This window comes from Cydia amplana, chromosome Z, assembly GCF_948474715.1.
Source record: "Cydia amplana chromosome Z, ilCydAmpl1.1, whole genome shotgun sequence".
Lineage (NCBI taxonomy): Eukaryota > Metazoa > Arthropoda > Insecta > Lepidoptera > Tortricidae > Cydia > Cydia amplana.
The window spans coordinates 23678776-23696484 of record NC_086096.1 but is presented as its reverse complement, the minus strand read 5'-3'; the positions used below and the strand labels follow the sequence as shown (position 1 = coordinate 23696484).

At 35.6% G+C, this 17709-nt stretch overlaps 2 protein-coding genes across 3 annotated transcripts in view; one reads left to right on the top strand and one right to left on the bottom strand.

The window, feature by feature from the left end:
* LOC134661306 (proteasome subunit beta type-6) overlaps window positions 1-690 on the bottom strand; it is a 265514-nt gene extending 264824 nt beyond the window's left edge. The window contains exon 1 of the mRNA XM_063517309.1: window positions 686-690. The gene's annotated coding sequence lies outside the window, so the exon portion shown is untranslated. The remainder of the gene's footprint in view (window positions 1-685) is intronic.
* LOC134661284 (5-hydroxytryptamine receptor 2C) overlaps window positions 1-12220 on the top strand; it is a 47406-nt gene extending 35186 nt beyond the window's left edge. Inside the window, exons 5-9 of one of the 2 annotated variants that reach the window (XM_063517274.1) lie at window positions 4816-4941; window positions 5377-5541; window positions 7820-7989; window positions 11676-11802; window positions 12020-12220. In XM_063517274.1, coding sequence (XP_063373344.1) covers window positions 4816-4941; window positions 5377-5541; window positions 7820-7989; window positions 11676-11802; window positions 12020-12206 — 775 coding nt within the window. In that variant the 3' untranslated portion in view covers window positions 12207-12220. Of the gene's footprint in view, window positions 1-4815; window positions 4942-5346; window positions 5542-7819; window positions 7990-11675; window positions 11803-12019 lie in introns of both variants that reach the window. The other variant, XM_063517275.1, reaches the window with a different exon arrangement.
* The last annotated feature ends 5489 nt before the right edge of the window (window positions 12221-17709 follow it).

Sequence of the window (17709 nt, the reverse complement as noted above, 5' to 3'; positions counted from 1 at the left end):
GAAGCGTTTTGCGCATCTCTATTTTCAACGCCGTGTCAAACACAAAAGCTGTCACGCTGACGCCACGTCACCGAAGTGTCAAAACTGAAATTGAACTTTATGCATATGCACGTAGGTCTATGTTGCTCTGTGGCGTTGAACCTACGGTGCGGATATATCGGTTATTGGCGTCCAAAAGGTTAATAATGTGGTCAATTTTACGTGATTCTTGATAGGTATCAATGTAATTTTTTGTATTACTCATAGCTTTTAGTTTTGAATAGGTACTATATTTTGTAGATAGAATTATAAGAAAGTTCAAGAAAAATTCTCCATGGGAGCATTTTCTGAAAATGAATTTACTTGATGATCATTTTCCAATCAATACCTACAAGGTCCCTAAACGGAAGTATATTTTATATTTTTCTGGTATAACACTATTCCTAGGTACTTACAATTTCAACCATCTCACGTACATCTGGCGGTTTTATCCATTTCAATCCGGGCGAAGGCCGAAGGCGGATTTAAATCCATTTCATAACCCGAGTCACTGATTTTACAATAAAACCTACATGAAATCTTAGTTACAATAATAAGATTTAGTTGTAATACAGCTTTCGAAGTGTAAAATAAAAAGTCGGATCTTTTAGTTTAAACTTTCTCTCTTTTTACTAAAAAACGGTTTCAGTATTCATTCTACACGAACAAAATGCTTTTAAGATACCTACATTAATATTATAATATCTGGGTGACCGAACTTCGCTCGGAAAACATATAAAAACTCGAAAATACGCGTTTTCCCAGAGATAAGACCTAGCTAGATCGATTTTTCGCTCCCAAAAACCCACATATAGTAAATTTCATCGAAATCGTTAGAGCCGTTTCCGAGATCCCCGAAATATACGAGGGGCGTTCAATATATAATGAGAATGAGATGCAAACTCTTTAAATATTAGGAAAGTAAATACTGGCCGGTAAAGCTAATCTACCTAGCTGATTGCCATGAAAAAAAAAACTAACTGTTTTTTGTTTAAAAAAAAAATGCGGCGATTTCTTTGCGATGCTGTTGAGTACGTTAGCGAAAATGGAGAAAATTGAACTGCGCGCCGTTATTAAATACTTGTGTTTGAAAAATTTTTCTACGGACCAAGTCAATTTAGATTTACGGGACACTTTAAGGTCTAATGCTCCTCCGTATTCGACAGTCGCACATTGGTGCGCCGAATTTAGACGTGGAAGAACATCGACCATGGATGACCCCCGCTCCGGACGCCCTACTACAGCAGTAACTGAAGAAATTGTGAAAAAAGTCGAACACTTAGTTTTGGCGGATCGTCGTGTCACGGTTCGTTTTATTGCTGAAAATGTAAAGATTTCAACGGGGAGCGTGCATAATATTTTACATGAACGCTTGGGTATGAAAAAGGTATCAGCGCGTTGGGTACCCAGAATGCTTACTGACACGCAAAAACAAACTAGAGTCGAGATTTGTCAAGAAGCTTTGGACCTGATACAGCAAGACCGGGAACTTTTTTTGGCGCGATTTATAATAATGGACGAAACAAGGCTCCATCATTACGACCCTGAAACGAAACTGCAGTCTATGACATGGAAAAGGCCATCATCTCCAACTCCGAAGAAATTCAAGGTGGGCCCATCTGCCGGTAAGGTCATGGGCTCTGTTTTTTGGGATGGTAAAGGGGTCGTAATGATTGAGTATCTCGAGCATGGAGCCACTATTACGGGCTCTTTATATGCCAAACAAATAGCAACATTGCGCAATGATATCCGTGAAAAACGGCGAGGTAAACTCTCGAAAATTGTGTTGTTCCATCAGGACAATGCACCGGCACACAAGTCCGCCGTTGCAATGGCTGCAATACGTGATGCTGGGTTCAATATCCTTAAGCATCCTCCGTATTCACCAGACCTCGCCCCTAGTGATTTCTACCTATTTCCGAGATTGAAGGAATACCTAAGAGGCAAGAAATTTGAAGACGACGACGCGGTAGTCGCTGCAGTACAAGAATTTTTAAGTACTCAAGATGAAACCTTTTTTAGAAATGGAATATTAAGTTTAGAAAAAAGATATACTAAGTGTATTATGCTAAAAGGTGACTATGTCGAAAAATAAAATAACATTTAATAAAAGTTGTATATAACATACTCATTCTCACTTTTTATTGAACGCCCCTCGTATATATAAATAAATAAATAAATATAGTAATGGACCCTATAATGGACGTGGAACCAGTAATGGGACATAAAACCACAAATCCTCTAAAATAAGTATGTAAAAGTAGTTTATAAACACTGGCAATATTTTACCATAAATAAGAGTCATAGAGCTGTTTAAGTTTGACTTTTTATTAATTTCGGTTACTTTTTAAGAAATTGGCGCCAACCCAAAAGTTGTCGTGTTACTGGAACAAATAACTAATTATTACTTGGTGTAAACTAGAATGTGTTTTGTTAATTGCATTTACCATGAGATAAGGTATACAACACACTATGTTGTGACTCTAGAAATGTATAAAAAATAGTGGTATTTTGCCCAATCCCATTATAGGAGCTGTAAAACTGCATACCTCCTATGATGGGACAATTTAAATAATGGTGCTTGCCATGGCGTAATTTCATGTTTAAACAATACAGCAGTATAATGTAGTTACGAACTATGTCAGGCGGTCTCCTCGGACTTCGGATAAATTAATATCGTTTTTAGGTACAACATTTTATTTAACTTGCCCTGTAATGTTAGTTTGTATGTTAGTTAGTGTGGCTCAAATCTTGGAAATGGCATTTGAGCCACTTTCGGATTTCCGATTGAGTTAAAATTTTGGATACGTATGCAAATCGGATGACAATGCAATATTATGATAACATGGACTTGATCTCATGATGGAGACAGGAGGTGGCCATAGGAACTCTGTGATGAACGCAACCTAATTGTGTTTGGGTTTGTTAGAATTGTCTCGATGACTGTCATGAGTATTAGTTGGCTGTCGAAAGAAAAATACATTCTTACATAAAAGCTTATACCAAAAATTACTAATAACTAGTTTTTTCCCAAAAACTTATTCCCTATTCCAATATCTTATACTTATAGGGTAAGTCCATTATAGGGGGCCCATTACTGGATCCACGTCCATTACCGGGGTTCCATTACTGGAGCTTGGTGTCCATGCCTGGGGAAAAAAACATACTTTTAATTTATTAATTATGTGGAAACTAATTGCAGTATCTTTGATACAACACGCCTGAAACATGAAAGAAGGATAGGATATTCATCTTTTAACAAGCTAAGCGGTAGAACTTTTACATGTATCTGGGAAATATCACAAATACTCCAAATTTCCTCTTAAATGTCCCATGACATATTTTATAAGATCTAGACACGCATCAGTGTCTCCAGCCAAGAACTAGCGACGCAGATGCCGTGTTATATTACACGAAACACGAACAATTTGAAGCAACATTTGACTAATACGTAACAACAGTAACTTGTTCCTTTTTCAATATCTCATCCACAAAAAGCTATATGTTAAGTTATTTTTCTCAACATCGGTCTTGCAAGTGGCTTTGTGAGCATATCAGCCAGTTGCTATTCACTTGAAACTTGTAACCTTATTCTACGGCGAGTTCTCGACCAGTTCTCTCAAAAAAGTGTCGGGCTCGCATGTGTTTCGTTCGACGATGAAACTCCGGATTCTCAGCTAGTTTTATAGCTGCATCGTTGTCTACTCTTAGGCAAGGAAATGTGCTTAAGGTCGGTTAAAATACGGCACGTTTTTAACCGGTCAACTAATTAATCGAATTTGGGTAGTTTAAAAAAATAGAAATGGCTACTAAAATTAATAGTTTGGCAACAAAAACGGAGCCTTAAAATATATCAATATGAGTTGTATTTTAATTTGGCAACTGAATTAATATATTGGAGACCATTTACGAAGCACATTTTAAAAAGAAAACGGCTATCTATTAATTAAAAAATGAAGTTCTTTTAAAATATTTTGTTTGGTCATTATACGGTCAACCTAACACGCTCCTCCTCGCTTCGCTCGTCGTCGCACCTATCTGTTGACTCTAGCAGTGCAGCACTCTACAGTGGTAACTATTGAAATTAGTAATTAAAAATTTAAAGATCTAATGGTATAATGGCCATTAGGCGTTTCATGATTAGAAATTTTGACTATAAGGTGACTATGACCATTGCGTATTGGTAAATTAATTTGAGGATTTGAATTTGAAAATTCGTTTTGTGTAAAAAGTGACTAATATTCATTAAATTTAACTGCTTTCGTGTTAAAATACTACCTAGCTGAAACGATATGCTCAGTTATGATTAGTTGATTACTTAGGTGTGAACAACTAGATGACAACTAAATTTTATGATCGCTTTACAATATTAGTTGCCAATTTATTATTTTAGACGCCAACCTATCACTTTAAGTTCCCTATAATTTTTTTGGGTGGCTTGTTTTTGCTGCCAGTTTTTTTAATAATATGATGCTTATATTTGAGGCTAAAATATTTTTTTTGGCGCTAAAATATTAATACACAGCCAAATTATATTATTATATGCCCAATGAAAGTTCCTGTTTAATATTTTAGTTGCCCGGTTAATAATAAGCCTTAAAATACCACCTATGAGACGAGAAAGCCAAATCGATTCTCTTGCAGCTACAATATCAGTACCTATCAATATTTGAGAGACATTCGTTTTAAAGTCAATCCATTTGAAAAAACCAAGATACTTACATCGATTCGAAGCTTGTTTCAAACCATATGCTTTGATGATGAATGAGTTAATACTGAATTTTGTAAACAACTCAGGCTATGCGGCTTTAACACTGGACAACCTGGCATGCGGCGGGTTGGAGCTAGAAGTTCACCCAATCTGTCCACAAGTCGATCAGTAACCAGACAGACTACTTGGAGGGTAACAGGAGTATCTGCAAGGTAAATACTTTATATCGCGCTTCGTAAGTTCGTACTATAATGCCACAATTTTATTTATATTTTCATAAGCTGTTTTATGCTACATAATTAGAATGTCATCTTACCAAAAACATACTTTTCGAAACTCTTTTCTACTTGAGTTAATAATGTAAAACATGGAAGATATTTCGGTTAGTTTAAAATAAATTACCCCGCAGTCGAAATTGCCTGCACCTTACAGAAAAACCTATAAGGTTAAGCGTGAGTCGTCCTTACATATAAAAAAAGTATGTACGTATACAATTGTGTGATGTACGTGACCATTGGAAACGCGATATTTGAAAATCTTGCTATCGACTCGTATCACCCCGTTTATGGTAAAAAAGTGTGCTGTGATATAATAGTCTTTTATATTTTGTCCGATAGCCGTCATGAAAGTAACAAGATGGGTTTGAGTGTTTCACATCCAGAACTGAGCTACTTAAACGGCGCAAAAACAACAAGGGGTAAAAGAGCGCGTAACGTTAGTACCCAGACACCGCCCAATATAGGTGTAGAAACCAAAAAGGCCAGGAGTAGACCGCAGAAACTTATACATGCTCCAAACCCATTAACGTTAAGGTAATTTAACAATCAAAGTTAGTATCATTATCAATATTAAACTTCTTATTTTTCTTTAAATTATAAGAAAAATATTAAGGAATAAATGGAAAATTTATACCTCTGGATAAACTCGAACTTGCGACCATTTTAACACCAGTCCAATTGCTTCTGCTAACTGAGCTACGAAGGCTTACCAGATGTGTGCGAATCTTTCCGTTGCTTCCCTTAATGCTTTTTTAAACGCGTATAGCAACATCTAACTGTAAGATTGTTCTATTATAACAGGCACCGGAGTCTCAACTTATATTGAGAATTCGCCAGTAACAAAGTGCTATCCCATAATAAACTATTTTTTTATCAAGCAGAAACGTCTGCGAGCGATAGTATAGATAGAGGGCCGTTTTTTCAGGCTTTAGGTTAGTTTTCGTTTATGTCGTCTCAGATATGGGTGAATATGGTATCGATGCATTCAGTGTAATGCCCTGAACACAAATATATGAGATGACAAGCGCGTAAGTGGTGGGGGTAGTTGCTGTGACGTCATAAACGCGGCAGTACAAACTTTATTTTTATTTTCGTTTAAACATACCATGTGGGGTACCAAATGAAAGGGCTTTGTGAGTAGAGTAGACAACTACACCCACCACTTTCGCGCTTGTCATCTCATATATTTGGGTTCAGGGCATTACACTGAATGCATCGATACCATATTCACCCATATCCGAGACGACATGACCGAAAATCGATTTCTAGAAAGACTTTTCTTTCGCTGGCCGGTCCACTACTAATGGAATGGAAAAATTTACACCTCCAGCCATGAAGTTATATTTTTTAAACTGGAGCGAGTTGTCACTTTTTTTGCCATACTAATTTGAACCTTATCACCGAGACAGAAAGTTGTTCGTACCAGACTAGAGAAAACGGTCCACTTGAGATAGAAAAACCCGAGCCCTGTGTCTCACTCGCACATGTTGCCAATGTTAAAAAGATACCATTATGGTAGAAATTATATCAATAAACTACTGAATTTAATTACCTTCTTATACAATTTTAGTGCTATATTCAGACTACAGTTCTGATATCTTTTAAGTAATTTGTAAATAATTATGATGCCAATATTATTAACTGATTAAACCAAGCGCATACACAGCAAAAAAAAAACTAAATTTTAGTATGGTAGAAGTTGTAGTAACTTTAAATATTAATTGGTATCCCCAACTTGATGACATTTCTTCAAAACACGTGAATGCGAAATTTCTTAAAAATTGTGAAGAAATGTTGTGTTAAAGGTTGTTGGAGTGAAATAATTGCTAATTGTGGAATATTGTTTCACAAGAAAGCCACAATTATTACATTTTACTATAAAAATACAAGACAACATTGTCAAACTCATTAGGGTGACTATGATGTCGGCACGTTTTGAATCGGTCTCACAGAATTCTTATTAGTTATTATTAACGTAGGTAATGTAAAAGTAAGTTTAACATAATAGGTACCTTATGTCTTTATTTCGGCATGTTTAATTTAAGATTTGTTGTAGAACAATTGAAGGGATGTTTACAAAAACAACATAACTGCTTAGACCGGTTGACACTTTTTTAAGAACATTGTTAATCGTTTCAGGTGTCAACCAGTGTAGTCAGGTATGTTGTTTTTGTAAACATCCCTTCAATTGCCAAAATTTAAAACCAAAGTGCTTAACTCCTTAAACATTAGAGACTCTCATTTATACATAAAATTTTGTTAGGTGTGTTAAACTGTTTATATATGACATCGATTCTTTATAGGTAGGACACATTTCCGTCAATAGAAAAAAGGCACCAACTTTAAAAAAAACGTCATATTTGCTAAACAGATCTTCAATGACGCTTATACTTAAAAAAAACTGAAGTGGACAAAAGGGAAGCCTACCTTTATGAACATACCATGAGTGAGTGCGAAAGAGGCCGACTACAAATGAAAAAAAAAACCTGACCACTTAAAATTTCACTTTATTTAGAAAATGACACACCCTACTAATATATTCCATGTTATCCTAATATCCCACATACAGATGTCTTATGGTCACCCTAATTAGAACGAGATGCAGGGCTCTAGTTTGACTTCTCATGTGGACACACTTTTTGGTCAATGTACTCGATCCAGTTTATTAACTCTAAATCCGTGCCTCCAGCAAGATTGAACTTGCGACCATTGGAACACCGGTCCGATCGCTTCTGCCATGCGCATGAATATAGTTATTATGTAGTTAGGTATGATTATCAATATTGCCATTTTAATTCTTACTTTCATACAGATTTTTACCCTACCGGAAAAAGGACCGCGCGATGACTGCTAATGCCGTAGCAAATGAACAAAAAGCTACCAAAGTACTCGGCTTGGTGTTTTTTACATTCGTGTTATGTTGGGCTCCATTCTTTCTATTAAATATCCTATTTGCTTCGTGTCCGACATGTTCGGTTCCAGGTAAGGAATCTCACAGGTATATTTCACATTTGTTTATAGGGGTGATTCTTATTCTTACACTCAATTCACACTTGCACAAAATTTTGCACTCTGGGTATCCCACGACTACTAAAGGGAGTAAAATGGTGTATTTTTTTTTAATTATGAAAATGGTTTAAGTGCTTATGTTAACAGCATTGAGCCACTGGAGCTAAAACGTGGCTATATTATTATGATATGTCATCTAATAGTATTTTATGCAACCGTTGTTTAAGAGGGGTCAAAAAAGGTGAGTGGCGTGAGTAACAATTTGAGGCGAAGCCGAAAATTGTTAATAAAGACGCCAGGAGTATTTTTTGACTCAGTTAAACAACGTTGCATACAATACTTTTTCTACGACCAAACCAAGCACTTACTTTGAAATGCAATGAAATAATAATAAAAATGGATGATGATGATTGTTTAATGTCCTAATGTGATTGGTTGTTCAGTGCGTGGGATTCTTAAGGGGAACGAAATTTTTATTATTTTTGCGCTACGACGCACGGTTTAGGAGATACAGCCCTATAATTTTTTTTTATTATTTTTTTGTTTTTTTTTTTTAAATATTAATTAGGGGTTTCTTACAGAGGAATGAACATTTTATTATTTTTGCGCTACGACGCACGGTTTAGGAAATACAACCCATAAACATTTTTCTTTCTTTTTTTTTTAGTTGTTTTTTGTTTTTCGTGTTTTATAATATTGCTTTGCGGTTTCAAAGGGGAACGAACATTTTATTTTTTTTGCGCTACGACGCACGGTTTAGGAGATACAGCATTATAAAGTATTTTTTTTGTTTTTTTATTTCTCTTTTGTGTTTTTTTTTTTTAATATTAATTAGGGGCTTCTTACAAAGGAATGAACATTTTAATATTTTTGCGCTACGACGCACGGTTTAGGAGATACAACCCATAAATATTTTTCTATATTTTTTTATTTTTTTGTTGTTTTTTAAATATTACTCTGGAGTTTCAAAGGGGAACGAAAATTTGATTATTTTTACGCTACGACGCACGGTTTAGGAGATACAGCATTATAAAGTTTTTTTTTGTTTTTTTTTTTATTTCTTTTTTGTTTTTTTTTTTTTAATATTATTAGGGGTTTCTTACAGAGGAATGAACATTTTATTATTTTTTTCTACTCCCGTACTTTTATTTGTCATTTAAAGGGTCGTGCACACACCTTTAAACCCCTCTCTTATAGTTGTCAAGACCAGGGATGTTGCGAATATCCGCATCCGCATCCGCAACCGCGGAACTTCCGCTTTATTTTCAACATCCGCATCCGCATCCGCATAAAATCGATGCGGATTTAATGCGGATGCGGATGTGGAACAGGTCGGTACAGGAACGTCTTAGCATCGGCGTAAGTGCTAGACTGCTAGGTAATTTAGTCATTAACCAAAAAAACCTATTAGAAATGAGCAGTCAAGCGTGAGTGGGACTTAATGTACGGAACCCTTGGAACGCGAGTCCGACTCGCACTTGGCCGGTTTTATGAAATAAAAATTACTAAAATGTAATATTTGACGTTTTTTATGGTACTATCTTGACATCCGCATCCGCGGATGTGTGGCTTTAAAAATCCGCATCCGCATCCGCATCCGCGGATGTCAAAAAATCGGCATCCGCAACATCCCTGGTCAAGACAAACAAGTCTTTAGTCTATTCCCCAAAAAAGTATTTGTGCATACACGCAGTATCTTTTTGGCACTTTTACGATACTTCGTGTAATCACCACTTAAAAAATATTGTATGGAATACATTGTTGCCAACCTAATTTTAATTGTCATTTCTAACAGATGAGTGAACCATAGACATGTTTTGGTTAATCATCATCATCAGTTTTCATCTTTATAGGGCTGTATCTTTCCCCTTTGAAACCTTTTGAAAAAAAAATTAAAAAAAGAAAGCACGGGAGATACAGCATTATAAAGTTTTTTTTGTTGTTTTTATTTTATTTCTCTTTTGTTTTTTTTTAAATATTAATTAGGGGCTTCTTACAGAGGAATGAACATTTTAATATTTTTGCGCTACGACGCACGGTTTAGGAGATACAACCCATAAACATTTTTCTTTCTTTTTTTATTTTTTTTTCTTTTTCGTGTTTTTTAAATATTACTTACGGGTTTCAAAGGGGAAAGATACAGCCCTATAAAGATGAAAACTGATGATGATGATGATGATTAACCAAAACATGTCTATGGTTCACTCATCTGTTAGAAATGACAATTAAAATTAGGTTGGCAACAATGTATTCCATACAATATTTTTTTAAATGGTGATTACACGAAGTATCGTAAAAGTGCCAAAAAGATACTGCGTGTATGCACAAATACTTTTTTGGGGAATAGACTAAAGACTTGTCTTGACAACTATAAGAGAGGGGTTTAAAGGCGTGTGCACGACCCTTTAAATGACAAATAAAAGTACGGGAGTAGAAAAAAGTAATAACAAAGTCTCAGCTCTTTGAAAATGAACCTACGCCAACACAATCCCGTCAATCAAGGTCTGTTAAAAAAACGGACAAGTGCGAGTCGGACTCGCCCACCGAGGAGGCCGTACAGATTTGAATATATGTATTTTTTTTATATATTTATAGATTTCAGATTTTGCCTCGTAGTTGATAACTTGCCAAATTTCATAGTTCTAGGTCAACGGGAAGTTCCCTATAAATTTTGATTCCCTTGAAAGTGTCGAATAATACGTTTTATGCGGCATAAATGGCTGTATCATTTTTACGTTAATTTTGAAGTTTGAATTTTTCACATCTTTAAGGGGCTGTAAAGTTGTAAACCCAAGTATATGGTTTTAACCTTTTGGACGCCAATGACCGATATATACGCACCGCAGGTCCAACGCCAAAGACGTATTAACCTTTTAACCGCCAGCAATTTTTGATCGAGCGTGCTCGTGTCACCACCGACAGTAATCGTACCGCGCAGAGTAAGGTTGGCATAGTTACGAGAGTTATAAATGTGCTGTAAAAACCAAATCAGATCTTTGTCTTATATATCAGACTGTGGCGAAATGAGCTGGATATGTAATGTCTTATATATCAGACTCTGGCGGTTAAAGGGTTAATCGGTCATAGACCACGTGCATATGCATAAAGTTCAATTTCAGTTTTGACACTTCGGTGACGTGGCGTCTGAGAGACAGCTTTTGTGTTTGACACGGTGTCGAAAAGGTTAATTAATGTAAACTTGGGTAACAGAAAATATAGTTGTCAGTTTAATATGTGTGGATTATCAACCTTATTCACACAACTGAAGATACTCCAAATCCTTACATTTTATTTTTATATTACTAAAGCATATTTTAGTGTCAGATATGAACAAGGGAATGTTAAGCAACTGTTGTAACTCTCACTTTTCGAACAGAAGAATAAAACATATTCAAGACCAAATACATACTTACTTACTAAAATGATGGAATGGGATGGTGGACTGTATTAATGAAAGGGGAATTTTACCTTCGATATTATATTTAATTAAGAATTCATATTTACAATGAATTAGAAAAATCACAGCAATTAATGACACAACCAATTAATCAAACCTTTAGATATGAAAAGACAGTTTCTTTTTTAAGACAATTTTGAATTTATAATAGAAAAAAGAATAACCATGCAAAGAGTCTGCAACACCTACTGTTTTCTTTTAGATAATGTGGTGAATGTCTGCCTCTGGCTGGGATATGTTTCATCGACAATCAATCCCATCATCTACACTATTTTCAATAGAACTTTTCGAGCTGCGTTCCTACGGTTGCTTTGCTGTCAATGTTCAAGGTAAGTAAAGCAATCCGTACCTGAGGAATTAAAAAATATGAATAAAGAAATGTGCGTCCATTTTCTGGAGATTCCAGTTTAAAATAGTATGTTATAGAGTTCTGTTACAAAAAGTCGTTTTGTTAGATTTGATTACTTTTGACTTTTATGCCAATCACTAGGGTCCGGATTTTTCTTAAGATATCGACTATGAGTTAATATTGAGTGTTGTTCCCAGACGCGGGCGCTGCACGCTGTATCGACCCGCTGTGGGGTCCACACGGAGCGCTTCGCAGTTATGCGCACAGTCGGCGTTACCGTTGGCTATATCTCTCCGCTCCTCGAACATGAATGAAGTCGCAGTGCCAGATCCAATCGAGACTATTATGACTGAATCAACATTGCAAAACTTTCGTCACTATTAGGTACCTACTACAATGTTACCTAATATACAAATGCTACCTAATATGCTAATATACAAATGTGATCAATAAATTATAAATATTATAATACAGGATGGCCCAAAAATACGTTGACAAAGATTTCTAAATTTGTTTTATTTCGTATAAATCAGTCAAATCTTACAATTAAAAAAACATTGCGTGATGTAGTTCTATACTTAAACGAATAACGCATAGACAGATAGTCCCCATACGGCTGACCTGTCAAAAGTGAAGCCGAAATACGATCGATGTGTGTGTGCGTGCGAGGCTCGTGTTTTACGCTCAGCAACACACATATACAAAAACGTGTTGCCAGTATATAGATATTTCCCTCAAAGTAGGGGATTTTAACAACATCCTTATACTTGGTTATATTTTGTATACTTAGCAAAAGCTTTTTATATTTCATTTAGGGATCTTTTGCATTTCGGTACTTTGTGAAATAAGGTTCAAATAAATAAGCTGATACGTTTTTACTATTTTTAGGGTTCCGTACCTCAAAAGGAAAAAACGGAACCCTAATAGGATCACTCGTCTGTCTGTCTGTCTGTCCGTCCGTCCGTCTGTCACAGCCTATTTTCTCCGAAACTACTGGACCAATTAAGTTGAAATTTGGTACACATATGTAAGTTTGTGACCCAAAGATGGACGTGTAACGTAAATAAATGAATTTTAAATATGGAGGCCATTTTTGGGGGGTAAATGAGAAAATTAAAAAATAAAGTTTTTCTAACTATATCGTGTTACATATCAAATGAAAGGGCTCATTGTAAGAATCTCAAATATTTTTTTTTTATAATCTTAAAATAAATAGTTTAGCGGTTATTCAAGAAAATAGGCAAAAAATGACCATCCCCCCCCCCCCTTATCTCCGAAACTACTGGGTCTAAAATTTTGAAAAAAATACACAAAATAGTTCTTTACCTATAGATGACAGGAAAACCTATTAGAAATGTGCAGTCAAGCGTGAGTCGTACTTAATTACTTAGTCTTTGACCCTACCCCTACGGGTTTTTTTTATGTTTTCTCCGAAACTACTGGACCAATTAAGGTGAAAATTGCTACACATATGCAAGTTTGTGACCCGAAGACGGCCATGTAACGCAAACAAATGAATTTTAAACATGGGGGCCACTTTTGGGGTGTAAATGGGAAACTTAAAAAATAAAGTTTTTCAAACTATATCTTGTTACAATTCAAATGAAAGAGCTCATTGTGAGTAACTCAAAAATAGGGGGAAATGCCTCCGGCGCGCCTCACTCTAAATTTTATATCTGCATACATCTAGCAACTATATCAAGTTTGGTGTCTTTTTCGTGTAATTCGAGGATAAGGAATTCATTTCTGTGACTAAATTTTCACTCACCCATACAAAAAATACGAGAAATTCATAATTCATAAAAAATCTTTACACTTTTTTTTACGAAACTCTTCTACAGAATTAAAAGTATGGGGATTTGCTCTAGAAAAAAAAACCTGTGAATAGCCCAGTTATCCTACTATATATAATAGTAAACTTATCAAATATTTTTCTTTTATAACCCTCTTAAATAACCCTCTTAAAGAAATGTTTTGTGTCTCACGGCGTACCTGCATTGTAAGAGCGGTAAGCAGCTTTTAGGATTTTTAAGTATGTTTAGATGATTTCTGATAAGTTGTTATGCTTCTGTACGGCTACCATCAGTTTGGCACTGACATAAACGCCATCGAGAACGTAATTTACTTTCTATGCATCTCGCTCGTACTCGCATATTAGTGCGAACGAGATGAATTATAGAAAGTAAATTACGTTCTGGATAGCGTATATGTCAGTTTTGACACTGTCAGTGACTCATGGTACGGGCTCTGGTTGTAGATAACATTAATAAATTACTTCTGGACTTGATATTAGGGCTCCCGATATCCGTTCTACCCGCCAAGCCGTGCGTCCGTGTTCTTAGCCCCGGCGGTGCTAAGCGTCCGAACTACCTGAACCCGTCGAAGTCCGTTCCCGTGTAGTCCGTTCCCCCGTGTAGTCCGTTCCCCCGTGTAGTGCGTTCGGATCCGGATCTCGGCTCCGTTCGGGTATTGAATACACGGCGCTGACGGACCGAGTGGACCGACCCACGCGGGCCGGTTTGAGTTTTGAGTTGAAAGAAATAAGTACCTAGGTATCATTAATTCATTATAAAATGTTAAAAATTATGTTATATTGCGTACGAATAGGGGTTAGGTACTTAAATATATTTGAATCAATGTCGAGTTATATTTTTTGCACCGGTTACATTTATAATGATTATATGTATTCGAGTAAGGGCGTTATTGAATACAAAACTAGTACCTACAGTATTCTTGTATTGTAAGACCATAATTCGGCACACTACTGGTTTTATAAAAAAAAAACTTTTTATTAAAAAAAAATTAAGAAAAATACAACTTTATGGCTTACAACTTAGAAAAATCATGTATAGATTTTTATTGTTATATATAGATTACCTAAGAGAAAGATAAAGATAAAGTTTTTTTTTTTATTATGTTACAGCTTTAACGCCTATTATTTATATAGTGTTTTTTTTGTATTAGTTTAATCATATGAGGTTTCCTCTCTAGGTTGTCTACTACCAAGTTTAAGAAGGCTCAGTATATTATGTTGCAAATAGCTCGGCTACTACTATTATAGGCAGACAGGTGCAACTGGATAGCGTCTTCATAATTATTAATTATTTTTATGGTATTTAGGTACCTAACTACTTGTACTAAATATTGATAGAGATACTTAAAATAAATAAAACGTCTTTGAAGTCGTGTCGTGTGAAGTGAAAGAACTATTAAGTTATTAGTTATCAATTAGGGCAGCAGCCTTTTGTTTTGTAGTAAAGAAGTAAGTAGGATTAACGTCGCACGTGCAGATAAAGAGATGGTTCGCCGTGGCAATTTTTACTGATAATATGGACACTGACACCCTGATTCCCTTTGACACTGGTATTTTGCCAGGCATACCTTTTGTTTGGAAAGTTGAAGAATTAGCCGTGCTGTTTTACAAACAAGATAAGAGTGATTTAGAGGGGGCAGCTTTTGAACTCACAAGTACTCGTTAGTCATTAATAAGGTTTTAGTTTGCCACACCGCCGGTCAACGTTTCTAATCTGAATTCAGTTGTTTACATTTATGTATAGTTTTACCTAGTTGCAAAATAAAGTTTAATTACTAATTTTGAAATTAGGTCCATTAGCGGCATTAAGTCAGCATGTTGTACCTACCTACTCTTTTTTCTTTTTTATGTGCAATAAAGTATAAAAATAAATAAATAAATTATTTTGATGCTGTAATTAAAATCTTTTTTTTTCGTGCGTCTAAATTTGTCCATGAGGTTTATATTAAACATTTATTTTTCGTTATTGAGACTAATTTTCGTTCTTCGCTCTTATAAAGAACGCGTCCGATCGTCACTGTACGTCGAGAACGGGCCGGACCCGCGTGTAATTAATATCCGTGGATCCGGACACACGGGTAACACGGGTACCCGGACTTTAATTACACGGAGCCTAATTACCCGTTCCGAACGGGCCACAAATCCGGTTTCGTGTAGCACGAGAACGGGGCCCCGGCAACGGGTGCACGAAACCCGGACGCGACCGCGAGCCCTACTTGATATATATACACATACAATTTAATTATTTTTTTAAGAAGCAGAAATGTCTGCGACCGATGCTATTATGCTCAGAATAAATTAAAAATTGGAAAAAATACTGTCTTGGGTGACACTTGAACTCCAGACGCCGTGAGTTCAAGTCTCACCCAAGAGAGTATTTTTTCCACTTTTAAATTCATATAAATAAATATGTTGGGAACACTTTCGCCAGTAGAGTTATTATAATTGTGATAAAATTAACATATTTAGTTCTTAGAGTATGTCTGACAAAAAATGCACATAGGTCCGTGCAAATGTGCAGTCAAGCGGGAGTTGGACTTAATGGACGGAACCCTTAGAACGCGAGTCCGACTCGCACTTGGCCGGTTTTTTTATTTAAAATGTGGATAAAATATTAAAAATAAATTTCTATACATATTTACAAATAATTACATTAAACCCTTAAATCGACAAGGGAATAAAATCTTTAAAAAAACTGTGTTGTATCGTTTTTATGCTGTTATTATGTGGTGGGTTATTGTAGAAACATCAAAAATATAGCTCGTAGGTTGTGAAATTTTATCAGTCAAACTTTAACATTAAAACAAACTTAGCGGGGTATCGTAGGATGCAGTAACATCTGAGCAAGGGTTTTCCGATACCGCATGCCGTTTTTATCAAATTTATCGCAAGAAATTTCTCTATTGAAATCAGGTATTTCCCTTGATGAACGAACAGGAAATAAATACTTTTTTTAATCGATTTGGTTCATCAAGTTGTAATATGGCGAGTAATGATTTAACCCTTAAATGCATTATGATCATACATCGGGGTTTTCGGTGCGGGAATGTTTTACACTAGCCAAATAACAGTTAAAAACTGTAAAAAAGCGGCCAAGTGCGAGTCGGACTCGCCCATGAAGGGTTCCGTATTTAGGCGATTTATGACGTATAAAAAAAAACTACTTACTAGATCTCGTTCAAACCAATTTTCGGTGGAAGTTTACATGGTAATGTACATCATATATTTTTTTTAGTTTTATCATTCTCTTATTTTAGAAGTTACAGGGGGGGGGGGGGACACACATTTTACCACTTTGGAAGTGTCTCTCGCGCAAACTATTCAGTTTAGAAAAAAATGATATTAGAAACCTCAATATCATTTTTGAAGACCTATCCATAGATACCCCACACGTATGGGTTTGATGAAAAAAAAAATTTTTGAGTTTCAGTTCGAAGTATGGGGAACCCCAAAAATTTATTGTTTTTTTTCTATTTTTGTGTGAAAATCTTAATGCGGTTTACAGAATACATCTACTTACCAAGTTTCAACAGTATAGTTCTTATAGTTTCGGAGAAAAGTGGCTGTGACATACGGACGGACAGACAGACGGACAGACAGACAGACAGACATGACGAATCTATAAGGGTTCCGTTTTTTGCCATTTGGCTACGGAACCCTAAAAACGATACTAATTTAACATTTCTAAGTACGTTTAATTCATAGTGCATTGCATTACAAAGTAGTCTATACTCCACTTTTCTTGAAATATTCTCCCCTCACTGTCTACTTTTCTTCTCTTCATCTTTTAATCTTACGTTCCGCTTATTTGCACTTGAAACTTTAAGTAATCGTAATAATGCAATTGCACCAAAAACACAACAAAATCTAAACATTCGTGCCAAAGCTATTAGTTCAAGGACTTGCGATGAACGATTGTACCTACGAAAAAAACCTACCTAAAGTACCAGGCCTAAGATAAAAATTTGGAAATTCAAATTACTAATACCTACTTACCTACATATTTATTTATATTAAATTTCATCAACACAACAGTACGTAGAATGTGTTTGAATAAATATTTTGACGTGGTAG